At 37.1% G+C, this 15,085-nt stretch overlaps 2 protein-coding genes across 2 annotated transcripts in view; one reads left to right on the forward strand and one right to left on the reverse strand.

The window, feature by feature from the left end:
• Nucleotides 1-1,405, reverse strand: part of LOC114663127 (growth hormone secretagogue receptor type 1-like) — a 28,926-nt gene extending 27,521 nt beyond the window's left edge. The window contains exons 1-2 of the mRNA XM_028816884.2: nt 1,285-1,405; nt 980-1,041 (exon numbers count right to left, since the gene is read on the reverse strand). Of these exons, the coding sequence (XP_028672717.1) occupies nt 980-1,041; nt 1,285-1,405 (183 nt within the window). The remainder of the gene's footprint in view (nt 1-979; nt 1,042-1,284) is intronic.
• Nucleotides 1,406-5,265: 3,860 nt separating this feature from the next.
• Nucleotides 5,266-15,085, forward strand: part of rraga (Ras-related GTP binding A) — a 30,607-nt gene continuing 20,787 nt past the window's right edge. Inside the window, exons 1-4 of the mRNA XM_028815977.2 lie at nt 5,266-5,412; nt 7,738-7,877; nt 10,920-11,019; nt 11,128-11,194. Of these exons, the coding sequence (XP_028671810.1) occupies nt 7,851-7,877; nt 10,920-11,019; nt 11,128-11,194 (194 nt within the window). The 5' untranslated portion in view covers nt 5,266-5,412; nt 7,738-7,850. The remainder of the gene's footprint in view (nt 5,413-7,737; nt 7,878-10,919; nt 11,020-11,127; nt 11,195-15,085) is intronic.

Below are 15,085 nucleotides of genomic sequence, written 5' to 3' on the forward strand. Positions count from 1 at the left end.
AATGGTTAGTGCTGTCATTCCACAGATCTAAAGACCTGTGCATGTATTTATCAAACATCTCAGAATTACTCCTAGGAACTGCACTAAAATCTGACTAGGATAAAAATGTGAAATTTGTCCTACCTCAGAGTTGAACATGAGAAGTTGTTATAAAACATTGTACCCCTACTAACAACAAAGAGTTGGAATACATGTTTGAAAATGAAAGATGTCACATTTATATGCTACCCCTAGCTGCAAATAGGCACTAATAATGACATTTTGTAGTTTTCTGATACTAATGCTAAAGCTTCACCACAATAATAATAATAAAAATAGAATGAGAATAATAAGAAGAAGGAAACATAATAAACTAGGATATTGAGCTAAGGTGCACGTAGTTGTGACCACTTCGCAACAATGTAAAAAATAATACTGTAATGAGAACCAAGATGGAAAGACTGAAACACACACTCCAAAAGACAGTATATCCAGATAAAGGGTGCCTATATTTAATAATGAATGGTTCACAGCTGTACTTTCAGGGGAATCACCTTTCCACTGTAATGACCGTGGGAAACACCACATAAAATAACAGTTACTAAAGCTAGCCAAGTATATTTGTACTGTTTCTAAAGCTGTATTTACTCTTCCAGAGTCATGTGCCGTGTCTCTCTTCATCATCCCCCCATATTTTCTATGAAATTCTATAAAAAGACAGCATTCAAATTCAGCAACATAGAAGCTCTGAAGGACACCCAGCAAGTACCAGAGAAAAAAGCTGAGTGAAGGAAAGGAACATTACAAAGCTAAAATAGAAAACAAACTCACTCAGAATAACATGAAAGATCGCTGGAATGAATTGGACATAATTACCGGACTCAAGCAATCCAGGTCTTAGGTGATAGAATGGGATGTTTAATAGATTTTCCTTCCCACTGCCACTTTCTTCCAATGATCAGACCCCCCACACCATTCCTACTACATCAACAACTCCTACCACGTCAACTGGAATATTCAGTGATGAGTCCATTTCTGACCATAAGTGTGGCCTGTCCATAACTGAAGACAAGTAAAGATACAACTGAGGAAGCTACACATGGGAAAAGCTGCGGGACCAGATGGAGTCAATTTTTAAGTTCTTAAGGCCTATTCCAAAAAACTTTGTGGTGTCCTCTGTCACCTGTTCAGTCTGTCCCTAAGGCTTCAGAAAGTTCCACTACTGCAGAAAACATCCTGCATTGTTCCTGTTCTAAAGAAGGCAGCCACCTCTTCACTTGATGACTGCAGACCAGTGACACTTACATCTCACATTATGATGACCTTGGAGAGACTGGTCCTGGACTATATGAGTTCTCTTGTAGTAAACCAGCTGGACCCACTGCAGCTTGCCTATCGGACAAGGATTGGAGTGGAGGATGTCCATGCTCCACAAGGCTTATTCTCACCTGGAAAAAGCTGGCAGCACTATTAGGAGTATGTTTTTGATTTATCCATTGCCTTCAATATCATCCAACCATCCTTGTTAAGGGTAAACACAGAGATAAGCAGGTGGATGAGCCTGTGGTGTCCTGGATAATGGACTATCTGTTGGGCAGACCACAGTTTGTGAGACTCATAGACTGTGTTTTTGATATGGATGTGAGCAACACTTGAGCACCACAAGGAATAATCTTGTCTCCTTTTCACTTCACTCTGTAAACCTCAAACTATAAATATAACACTATCAGGTCATGTGACTTGCAAAAATTCACAGATGGTTCTGCACTAATGTGGTGTTTTGATATGAGGGATGAGGTAGAGTAAAGGGGTCAGACGGAAGTATTTGTTTTGGGTTTTTTTTTTGTAGAAAGAATTATCTGCAACTTGACATCTGCAAAATCCAAGGAAATGGTCATTGACTTTCGCCACAACAAAGAGGTTCTACACCTGGTCGTTATTGAGGAAGTGGAAGTGGAGATGGTGCATTGTTACTTGTCCTGTACTATTACTTCTGCTTGAACGGTTCTTAATTAAGCACGCCTCCATCCATTCCCTCTCCTCTCTCATAATCTGTTATTCCTGTCCAGCACTGCAATTCACTCCTTGTGACTTTCTTTCAAGACCATCTTCCTCTTGGCAATCTCTTGTTTACACTTCTGTCCAGGTGACCAAATATTACTTAATGCCACCTGCGGACATTATTACCATGGTTCCGAATCAGGTCCAGACTTTACAATATTGTTTCAGAATATCAAAAAATGCAGTCTGCTCCATTCACCAATCAGAAAGACAGAAACATTAGGCTGGAAACTGGATCTGAAATCCAAGTCATGTGATAGACACAGATTGGTTAGGACCAGGACCGGGGTCATCCACTACTGTCCAGCTCTTACAAAAAGTAACACTAACCACTATCAGCTCATGCTCCCCAACCTCTCATTTGTGGAACACACCAAATCTAAATGTTCTTACTGACCTAAGCATGTGCATGCATGGCATGTAGTTAAAGTAAATCTATTTCAGTCCACTTATGAAGGTTCATAGCACACACCATTGTAGTGGTACCCATTTTACCCATCTGTTAGTCTTCTCACCTAACGTATATTAAAAATTCAGCAGACCGGCAAAATGACAGTTCACCTTCTATTGTTAGAGCCATTAATTGTAGAGAACTTCATTTACTGGTTACATACAGTATCAAACATTTAATCATTGTTATGATTAGGAGTCCCATACCATGTAAGTCCCAAAAACGTCCAAAAATGCCCACTAGAGGGGGAAACCCCTTCAAAAATCCTGGGTAGTTGTATCCAGCAGGGGCGTTAGCTCCCTTGTTGGAATGAGTTCTTTTGTAATTGCGGCGTGTTACATAACCCGAATCTATATAGATATGATATTAAAAGGTGATACCCTTCACTTAGTGATATAGCAGTAAGAAATCACATAGGACAAATTACTTAGCTTTCTGTAATGACAGCTTATGCTGCATAACAGACGAAGGAAGCCAATGGCAAGAACACAGTTCGGGAGTGGGGCCACGATGTGTATAGTCTGCTATTTTCACCACTGCGTTGGAAGGATTTTCAGGATCGGATGACGTTATCTCCCATCCGTCGTCTTCAAAGGTGTGCCGGGCAATGTTCCAAGGTTTTATACACTTTCTTCATGTGTTGGCCCCCACTTAGGTGAATAATACAATTCCAAAGAAGGCAAAGAGGATACAATTTCATGCTGACTCTGACAAATGAAAAATAGTGCACGTTTCCTCAGCTGTCTTTATCTGTCTTGTCTTATGCTTTGCCTAGCAGTTCTAAATGATGAGCCTCTGTGCTAAATCTGTGTCAACTGTGCATGTGAGTAGAAGAAAAGTAGATTTATAAAATATATTTGTACAGAGGACAATGACATATTAAACTTATGTTCTGATTACAAAAATAAATAATAAAAGCAAGTGCTGTGGAGCACAAAAAGCAAAGAGGAGTTGCTTGAAATACAACGCAAACCAAACAAACAAATCCCAATACAGAGTCCAGAACCAATGTCAAAATGCATAAAGTCAAAAAATCTAATAATCAGAAAGCATAACAAATCATAAGGCACAAGTGACTCGCCACTCCTAAGCACATCCAGATGAACCACAAGAAACTGTGGGAAACCAGGCCCATTCCTGGTGGTGACTGACAGGTGACCCCACCTCTAGGGGGACCACCCACATAGCACATGGAATATAATACAGGCAAAGAAAATATAGCAGATAATTAACAAAAGTAACATTAGAATAAATTAATGGGTCAACCAAGAATAAAAAGGACATACAACATGGATTTGAACACCAGCCAGAGGAGGAACCCTAGCCGAAATATAACACCTATACCAGCATTTTTCAACCTTTAAGTATTTGCGACCCGAGTTTTCATAACAGTTTTAATCGCGCCCCCATAACATTTTTTTGAAAGGAGCCCACTAATACCAATTTGTTCTTTTTTAATTAATGATATATCATAGATGCATATTTTATTATACCTACTTAACTTTTATCAACATTTATCTAACTCTATATTTATTTCTCTAGTATCAGAATGTAGTTTAAGTTAATTTATTTTGGTTTCAATAGATGTATTTTTCATATTTTCGATTCTTGTTTTCTTTTTTTCACATCTTCACGTCCCCTTTTTTGTTACTTCGCGCGCCCCACAATTTGAGAACCACTGACCCATACAGTACAGTCCTGGATGCTCTCAGATTTATGAAGAAAAAAGCTCCTTTTTGCCTAACATAAGTTTGTGGTAAAGTTCATTACATTGTGGGGGCATTGGAAAAATGATGACAAAGTGATACAGTTGCTAAATTGGCATCTGTTCTTCCTTCATTTACTAGACAGCAAGTTTTGTGTTCATAAGAATTGAATATGGAGGCTTTGACATCATTTTTTTTGTCTGGCACCTCTTGGCTCATTGGCACAAGGAAATCCACATGTATGATGTACTGTTTGACTTTGGGGTTTCCCCTTGTATTATGCCTACTTATGATATACCATTCGACTCGCTTAGATGTCTAGTTATGCAAGACATCAAGCTTTTGGGATACCCCCCTATTTTTGGTGCTCTAGACCTTAAGAAGAAGTTACTACTTCTTTTCACAAAACTTCACAACACTTCAAAAAGATGGGGATTGTTAATACAGGCATGAGAAATATCGTTTTATGCTATTCCAAGGTTGCTACAAAACAAATATGAAAAAATTCCTGATATTTGATTCTTTACTGGTGATCCATGCCTTCTAATAGCTATTCTCAGTAAGAAAAAACGACCAATTTCAAACTCAAGCATGTGGGGTATTGTTTTAGATCTTTTAAGGTCACTGATCTTAATGAATTTGATGTTATTTTTGATTTGTGATCCTTTACTAGGGATCTATCCCTTTATAGATCTGTTTCAGAGGGTGAAAAATGAATAAAAGTACAATACAAACAAGAATATTTAGACTTTAAACATTTAAGCATACATTTTAATATTTCAAATAACTGACGCAACTATTCTAGTTTATTATGCACTTCTACTTTATGAAATTAATCATTACATTTCTTAAGAACGCACCGAATTAGGGCATTGCACGCTAATTCAAACATTTCAACTTTTACATGTAAAAAAAGGAAAGGACCTAGTAAGCAGCTATAAAGATTTAGATAGTCAATAAAGTATACTTGCTTTCAAATTTAAGATCACGGAATGGCTCCTTTTCTAATAAATGTGCTGGCTAAATATCACTACAACTCCCGTCGTTCAATTCGAAAAAGCGGAAATGAGTCGCTCTTTGGTCACACGTGACATTTGGAGAAGTTGCTTGTATCACATGAGTGGGTCAAGTTGTAAGTGCTGTGTGTTTCGGGGCCTGCTAAGCAATTTAGCCTATAAATAAAAGAAATGAAACACGTAAGGAGGTAAAGAAACGGTGAGTGGCCAAGCAATCGATATACGTAATAGCATTGTAATTTCTTGTAAGTGGTTTGTAACCTGACGAGGGCACGGGACACTTTAAATCTAACCGATTCCTTGAGCAATAATTCTAGAAAGTAAAGGGTATGTTTAGTACGTTGTTTTATGTAGGCTTCAGCTTTTCCGCGATCTTGCCCGGAATACACGGGTTAAGAAAATTGATCTATAGTTGTGTTTCTTTAAATTGTAAACTGTGGTTCAAACCTGTATAAAGAGACACCTTGGCCTTTCATGATTTTTAAGTGTGTAGAAAATCCAGAATATCAGTCTGTTGTATGGAGGTGAGGAGTGTGAGTGCATTGGGGTGCAGACAACTGGATTCAGGGCTCTGCCAGTTCACTGCATGGGTGCAGTTTGCCCGTTTTTCTCGTGTCATTATTTGTTTACCCTGGGCATTCCAGAAAAAAGATCTGTCTGCTAGAGTAACTTGGAAGTCAAATTTGACTCTTTGTCAAAAAAGGAAGTTCTACGGGAATATGCCCAGAGGTACATTGTCCAAGGCTGGTTTCTGCTTTGCTCCCGATAAATCGGTGGCAGCCACTCCTTCAACGACAAATTGGATTAAACAGTTTTGAAGACGTTGGTTGGTAGGAGACTTACTTTATTTTATATAGTGCTCAAGCAAATTGTCCTTGTTAAAGCTGAGTAGTTCAAACGAGAAACTGCAGTTATAGTTTGGTCATCGTTATTGTCAGGACTGGAAAGATGTTAGCAGTAGGTCAGTTTTGTGTGTTTATACCAGTTTGTGTGTTTTTTTCCATTACCACCACGCGTTTTTATTTGCAAAAGTCGTGTTGTTGTCTTTTATATCGCCCAATCGGACGGGTTTTAACTGTGTGTTGATGGTTCTTAGCAGCCACTGTTTTTCAGATGAGTGTAGTTATTTGTACTAAGTATCACTCTCTTTTTCAAGGTATTAAAAATATGACTTTACAGTGCCTCTTTATGCATTTAGTAAAGCGAAGTGAAAATTGTTGTTTTTGTACACAGGCAATTGACTTTTGAATTGAAGAGGTTAAAATTAAGCTACTTTTGTCACATTTTATTTTTCAGTATTTAAGAATATACTTCTTTATTTTTTATTTAAGTATGGTGTCAAATTTAAAATTAAACATGGTATAAAAGTTAGTATTTATTTGCACATGTTAACAGCAGTAAGCCTGTGACTTGATTATAATAAGTTATCTGATTGATCCCACAGTCCAAAGACATGCAGGTTAGGTGGATTGGCGATTCTAAATTGGCCCTAGTGTGTGCTTGGTGTGTGTGTGTGTGTCCTGTGGTGGGTTGGCACCCTGCCCAGGATTGGTTCCTGCCTTGTGCCCTGTGTTGGCTGGGATTGGCTCCAGCAGACCCCCGTGACCCTGTGTTCGGATTCAGCGGGTTGGAAAATGGATGGATGCATGGATGGATGTAGCAGAATGATACCAGGCCAACTGAGTCTTGTCAAGAGACTAAAAGATCTTAAGTCCTCTGTGCAGCAGTCATGGCCATGTCACACTTTTAAGGTTAAGGATTTGCAAGAAGCTGTTGTTATCCTTCCTTCCTAGTAGGAGGCTGAAAATGATTGACGGAGAGACATGGCACCGCGTTGTCCAAAACCTGTTTAAGGGACCTGACCTTTGTAATGCTTACCACATCTCTTGGACAGTTGTACCAAGGGCCACAAGGGGATGTTTTTGTACCCAAAGCACAACAGGTAATGCAAGGAAGCAGTTTAAATCCTCTTCAGACTTGTGGGTCATGGGTTTTAAGTATGGAGGAGAGCGGTTTGCAAGAAGCAAAGAGTGCGATATATGGAAACAGTTAGGTGTTGACAAATCAAGAATGCTTTGGTGCTACATAAGAGGTGAGCAGATGAAAGAGCTATACTATAAGAAATCAAGAACCGAGCTGCTGTGTTACAGCTTTGATTTTGTCTATCCTTTTGTGCATTTTTTATTATTCCTCAAGTTTCTTTTTTGGGGGGAGTGGATGGGAGTTCCTGTTTAAGGCAAACATCACCTTTTATATCTGTATTGGGAAACACCAAACAAAAAAAAAAATGCAGAGTTGCAGGTTGAAAGACATTTTGTGTAACATCCAAAATATCCTGTGTGTCATGTATGATGCAAAGTTTTTGGAATGTGTGGTTCTGCTCATGCAGGGTTTCCTGCCATCAAGCAATCAATATTTTGTTATATAGTGCATCATTAAATTGCAGACTCTTAAACTTTCTAGACAAGTGATTTTTGGCAGATTATTTCAGAAGGAGTAGAACAAAATACTTTACTGTTTTTAGTTCTAGGGTGTAAAGGAAGAAGAACAGAAGAGGCATTGAGGCACCGACAAGAGAGTTTGTAGTCTGGACCCAGAATCAGGGTAACTGAATTGCTGTTACAGTTAAGGAGTGCGATGTCGAGTACAGCCATGAAGAAAAAGGTAAGCCTTAAAGTAATTTTATGAAAATGTGAAAAGTTAATTTCTATATAACATATTTGTGTTACATAAGAGAAAGCTGAGTTGACTTTCATGGCGGCAAATGTTTAAAGAAGTGCTGTATTAAGTTTAGTTTGCCCATATAACATCTATCCCAAGTTGCATACATTTTGTATAAAAAAAATATGGTAGTTTTAATGTTCTGGAAACTGGTCAGTAGTAAGATTGATGAAATGTTAACCATTCATTTTAGCTATTGCCACTATGTTTACCATTTTGTTTGAGTCGACTTGTTATCAAGGAGACAACATTTTATGCCTTGTATTAGAGCAGTAAGTTTTAAACATCTCAGTGGCTAAATTACCAGTATTTTAATTTTCTGCCTTGTGAATAATATGTCGTATTTGGTCTCAGGATCAAAATGAGTTCTAGAAGCAGAAATTGTTGTCTTGTTGGTCAGTACTGATTAACAGTATAATAAAGTTTGAAATAGTTGTTTTAAACAACAAATGCTATAAATTACAAAAATGTGTTTTTAAATAGTCAGAAACACTAGGTGCAGTATGGGAAAGCAAGAAAATCATTCTTAAATGTTTTCTGCAGGTTTCAAGTCAAATTTATTTCTTCACAATTGGGGTGTTTTAATTTGCCACATGAAATTGCATCCTAAAATGAATCATATTTTATACCTTTAAAAAAACATAACAAAGAATACTATTATGAAAAAGCCACTGAATGGGATTTCAATTTTTTGCCTTGGTATTGAGTATCATGACTCTGACATTGTTATTGAATACAATAATTCTGGTATCGGGTCTTCCCAGTGGAAGAGTAAAAACAAAAAAAGAGAGAAACACAGCATGCTTTTTTGTTATGCAACACCCTAAATACAGGATGAGTGAAGTGCTGCAAAAAGAAGCAAACTTTGAATCAGATTTTGGAGTTTATGTTGACACAGGTTTTTCAGTCTTGAAGTCAATGTGCATAATTGGCTAAAAAGACAACCTTAGGGTACATTGTAAAACGGTTGAGTAATGGAACATTAACCTAAATTGAGTAAAGCCCTAGTGAGTGTTATAGTTGTTACATTGTTGCAGTGGTCATTACTGCTGCCTAATGAATCCATTGTCTTGGGTTTGAATCTCCAGCCCAGACCTATACTGGAGCTGACAAAGTAGAGAAAAACCCAAAATTACAGTATGGTACTAACATATTGGGATTTTTAGTACTGAATGTAAATGTCAAGTTTCTCCTCAAACCCACTCCCAACCCTCAGCGGAGTAGTTGGGGGAAAAAATATGCTTAGAACTGCAGGTGACTTAACTAAACCACATTGCTTCGACACGATTGACACTTCACGTAAAATACCCAGTATTATTGCATCAATGCACATTTTTTATGATTCAAGCCAGAAGTGGTGTGTAGTGCGGCTCAATGACACGGCACACCAGAAAGACTGGAGTAAGACGTTGGTTATGGAGTGGGTTTGTAGAATAAGCTTTGGGACAATTCTGGTACTGAGATCTGAGAGCTGCTATTGATAAAGAAGCCAAAATTTTAATACTAATCTGTAGAGGTGATTATCTACTCCCTGTCACTGCTAACTGCATACACTGTGGCATTAGCAAACAGCCAGTGTACGTGCAGTGATTAAAACGTCAATAGGCTGATAGACTGGAGTTGGTTAGTAAATAAGCAAAGGCTTTTCTATGAGGGTGAATATTGTACAAAGTAGAATAGAAACATGGATAGGCAGAAAAGTTGATTCATCTTTATTATTGCTTTCCACTACAGTCTAAGCACACACAAAATAGGGAAGTCAGAGGCCATGTTCTGTATAAAGTAGTTTCAGGATAATAAATGTTTATTTTAGTGATCATGGTTTGTTTTTTTTAAACAATAAGCTCCTACATAACCAGCCATGTAGAAGCCTTGTGTTCTGTATTAAAGAGGTATTTATATAGTTCAATTGTAGACAAAAGGTGTAACCTGTTTTATTTTTTATTAATTTTTTATTAACTAAATGAAATTCGGTAGACTTATTGTTCAGTGACCAAAAAAATATTTAAATTTGCTTAAAATATACAATCAAAAAGATTTTATCTTGTTAAAGGAGATTCTTTTTATTCTTCCTAAAGACACGCCTTGCTTTTCTTCCACACCAAGTTCATCTGGTCAGCATACACATGTGCTGTTCTTCTCCATGCAAATGGCTACTCCTCAGATTCCCTTTTCTGAATTTATTAACTCCATTTTCATGTCAACATTCCAATCATCCCGCTCTCTTAAATCTGATGGTTTGTTCTCTGTTTACAGGAAGTTCTGGCAGCAAAATGGAATGTGCACTTCCTAAAGTACTGTGCTAAGATTACATAAAGGAGCACTATAACTAAATTACCATAAAGCTTAAAAAAACAAATTCTAAAAAGTTTTTTTGAGATCAGCTAATTTAGCGATCACCAATTGAGTAATTTGGAGTGAAGATAAACCGATTGACTGGAGTGTCGCTACTTATCAGGCAGTTGTCAAGGCTTACTAGCAAAGACACGAAAATAGCTGTAAAACAATTCAAGGAATTTTCATCTGGTGCTGTTCTGGCTGATACATATTTGCATATTTTCTGTTCAAGCAAAATAAGAGCGTCAAGCTTGTGTTGCTTCTAAAACGTTTTTCCTGGTCAATGTTCTAAATATCAAACTTGAACATTATGTATGTATTTATTTAGAACCCCTCACCAACCCCTCCCCAGCCTGCACACCTGCAAAAAGTTTAGTTTGATCTGTTCATGTTCTCATGTTGTTTGACTTGTTTGAGGAGGGTAACTACCAGAAAGGCTCACATAGCTGTTAATTTAAAGATGTTAGTGGTCCAATGTTGTTTACTCAATGCGGAAAATGTCGATGGAAGTGCACTCAACTGAAAGAACACTAAGCCTTCAAACCGAAAAAAAATACCCAGATGACGAGTTAACTATTGTTGAGTGGCAATTCCACTTAATAGAATATTACTGTGTATAAGACTTAAACCAAACCTATTTTTACACAGGTGCTACTGATGGGAAAGAGTGGATCTGGGAAGACAAGCATGAGGTCTATTATTTTTGCTAATTATATTGCAAGGGACACACGACGTTTGGGAGCTACAAGTAAGCATTTTCTTTTAACATTTGGGCCTTCTGTTTTTGGATGGCTTTGAAGAGGTATAAAACTTTAAATATTACATTTTAAAAGAGTATGTTCTTTCCTAAATGCAGTCGATGTAGAGCACTCCCATGTGAGGTTCTTGGGTAATCTAGTGTTGAACCTGTGGGACTGTGGAGGGTAAGTCAGAAATTTGTTTCCTTTTCGATTATATCTGTAGATGTTTATATGCTAAAAGTATTGTTTTTCAAATAAGTAAGTTTATTGGTAAATACAGCGTTAATGGTCTCAGCTTTTACCATTGTCTACCTTATACTAATATGCCTCTTTTGTATCCATTATAAATTGGTTAAGTCTTGGTGTTACAACATAGTTTTGCAAGGTTATAATTCCAAAAAATGAGTGCTTGTAATTGTAATACCAAGTGGTTCTTTTGGAACAAGCCTGTAAGTACAAAATAAATAGAAAAGACCTCCTTCATCCCTGGGCCTGTTTGAAGGGGTTTTGAGTTTTATTTACGCTGTGAGTTGGATCTATGTAAAACTGGATGAACTATAATCCTGTGTATTAGTTTAGGCCTAAAAACATGTGTAAAGTGTGCACTTAAGTCTATAAATCAGTTCTGAAATTAAGCAACAATGTATTCTGTGGAGAGTGGTTTTCCATTGGGTTTTTTTTTTTTTATTCCAAAAGAAAGAAAGGGACCTGACAGGTAGTCTGAGTTACAGTCATATGAAAAAGTTTGGGAACCCCTCTCAGCCTGCATAATTTACTTTCAGCAAAAAAAAATTAACAGTGGTATGTCTTTCATTTCCTAGGAATATCTGAGTACTGGGGTGTTTTCCAAACAAAGATTTTTAGTGAAGCAGTATTCAGTTGTATGAAATTAAATCAAATATGAAAAACTGGCTGTTCAAAAATTTGTGTCCCCTTGTAATTTTGCTGATTTGAATGCATGTAACTGCTCAATACTGATTACTTGCAACACCAAATTGGTTGGATTAGCTCGTTAAGCCTTGAACTTCATAGACAGGTGTGTCCAATCATGAGAAAAGGTATTTAAGGTGGTCAATTGCAAGTTGTGCTTCTATTTGACTCTCCTCTGAAGAGTGACAGCATGGGATCCTCAAAGCAACTCTCAAAAGATCTGAAAACAAAGATTGTTCAGTATCGTGGTTTAGGGGAAGGCTACAAAATGCTATCTGAGAGGTTTAAACTGTCAAGTTTCAACTGTAAGGAATGTAATCAGGAAATGGAAGGCCACAGGCACAGCTGCTGTTAAACCAGGTCTGGCAGACCAAGAAAAATACAGGAGCGGCATATGCGCAGGATTGTGAGAATGGTTACAGGCAACCCACAGATCACCTCCAAAGACCTGCAAGAACATCTTGCTGCAGATGGTGTATCTGTACATCATTCTACAATTCAGCACAATTTGCACAAAGAACATCTGTATGGCAGGGTGATGAGAAAGAAGCCCTTTCTGCACTCACGCCACAAACAGTCGCTTGTTGTATGCAGATGCTCATTTAGACAAGCCAGATTCATTTGGAACAAAGTGCTTTGGACTGATGAGACAAAAATTGAGTTATTTGGTCATAACAAAAAGCACTTTGCATGGCGGAAGAAGAACCCCGCATTCCAAGAAAAACACCTGCTACCTACTGTCAAATTTGGTGGAGGTTCCATCATGCTGTGTGGCTAGTTCAGGGACTGGGACCCTTGTTAAAGTCGAGGGTCTGATTAATTCAACCCCATATGAACAAATTCTTCAGGACAATATTCAAGCATCAGTCAAAGTTGAAGTTACGCAGGGGTTGGATATTCCAACAAGACAATGACCCAAAACACAGTTCGAAATCTACAAAGGCATTCATGCGGAGGGAGAAGTACAATGTTCTGGAATGGCTGTCATAGTCCCCTGACTTAAATATCATCAAAAATCTATGGGATGATTTGAAGCAGGCCGTCTATGCTCGGCAGCCATCAAATTTAACTGAACTGGAGAGATTTTGTATGGACGAATGGTCAAAAATACCTCCATCCACAATCCAGATACTCATCAAAGGCTATAGGAGGCGTCTAGAGGCTGTTATATTTGCAAAAGGAGGCTCAACTAAGCATTGATGTAATATCTCTGTTGGGGTGCCGAAATTTATGCACCTGTCTAATTTTGCTGTGATGCATATTTTCTGTTAATCCAATAAACTTAATGTCACTGCTGAAATACTATTGCTTCCATAAGGCATGGCATATATTAAAAGGAAGTTGCTACTTTGACAGCTCAGCCAATGATAAACAAAAATCCAAAGAATTAAGAGGGGTTCCCAAGCTTTTTCATATGACTGTAGTTCCATTTATGTAAGGGTTAAAATGATTTTCGAGATTACCTCTTTGTTTGTGGAATTGATCCATACCAGAATATCTATAGTACGTAATGTGTGAATTTTTGAAAACTAATGTGTTTTACAATGTACAAATATCTTCTATATAATTAATAATGCATTTTCTGCAATTTGCACTTCTTACAATGTTTTTTGACTGAAGCATGTTTGGGAAAGAGGAAAATGTTAGTTTTAAAACTTTTTCTGTTTGACTGGGCGGAGTTGAATTAGACTACGTGATAACTATTTTGGCTTTGATTATTCATGTCAGTGATTCTTAACTTGAGGACTACACTCTGTTTGTGGTTTACAGGTTATCAGAATGAGAATTAAATGCTGCACTTAGATATGGGCCCTCCTGTTTTCTCTGTAAAAAGCTTACAAAAAAGTGAATCATTGGCCAGCTCCCTGTTCAGAAGTTTCAGTCACAAATGTTGGGAATTATAAAAGTAAATTTCATATTTCAGTAACTCACAAGGCAAAGTGTGCACTTCATTTAATGTTCGACTGCATATAATCTGGCTTTTTGGAACAAAGAAGAGTTTTCACCTTTGTGCCAAAACGATGCGACTTTACAGCACTTACATAACAGATCACATTTGGTCTGATAGAATGCCTTGTTTAGATACTCTCATTTGGTGGTTTGTTGTAAAAGACATCTTGATAAAATATCCTTTTACCACTGTGGCTTGACTGTGAAATACACTTCTTGAGCAATGGCAACATTTCTTTGCTTCCATTCATCCATCAGTTTTTGTGTAAACTCATTTTGCTTGTTCAATTATATCTGGCCTTTTCTGAGATGGCATCCAACGCAATTGCATTTTGCAAATAGTTTATTTGAGGCCATTTTTTACTGTCAAAAAAGACCTTTTGTACACAAAATGACTGGGGTATATATATCCTACCAAATCAGAAAACACTGTTCTTGCATGTGATACTGACAGCTTTGGTAGTTCAGTAATGGAATCTTTTGAAGGATAGTCTGTTTGTAATTTCAGTGTAGCTGTTTTTAAAATGTTCACACTGGCGATTGAATTTAACTTTAAGGAAAAGAAGATGATAGTACTTGAAGGAGGTCTTTATTTACAGATTAGTAGAGAGACAAAAAACTATTTTAGACTAATTAAATACATACGAAGAATCAACAACATTCTTAACATCACTATTTTTCTAGGTATATTGCATTATATTTGCTTTTTATTTACCAAATGTAGTAAATAGTAGATATTCAGGTACTTTTCAGATGTTAATTATTTAAATAACAACATTTGGATTCCAATCCGGTATGCAAATGTTGTGTATGAAAACTGCAGCATTTTAGTATAAACCAAAAAAGAAAACTAAACTTTGAGATGTGTATGATAATAACATTATTGTTTAGACCAAAACTGTTTTGGTAGTGTATTGATTGCAAACAGGCTATCCTTTGAACACTCCCTAATTAAACGTTATATCCAGACATCCTTGCCAGTCATTCTTGCACTCTTTATCCCTGGTACTTCTCATTTTCATTATTATTGTTTTGTTTATATTTGGGAAAGAATTTAGAATTTTTCCAAATGACTGTGTTAAATCCATGAATAAAAACCATTTCTACATTTACTATGTGAATGGTAGGAGTATGTAGCCCAAAACCCATAACCTGGAAAGCTAAGTTCAGAAGAATGAATAAATGCATAATGAA

Source organism: Erpetoichthys calabaricus, chromosome 12, assembly GCF_900747795.2.
Source record: "Erpetoichthys calabaricus chromosome 12, fErpCal1.3, whole genome shotgun sequence".
NCBI lineage: Eukaryota > Metazoa > Chordata > Cladistia > Polypteriformes > Polypteridae > Erpetoichthys > Erpetoichthys calabaricus.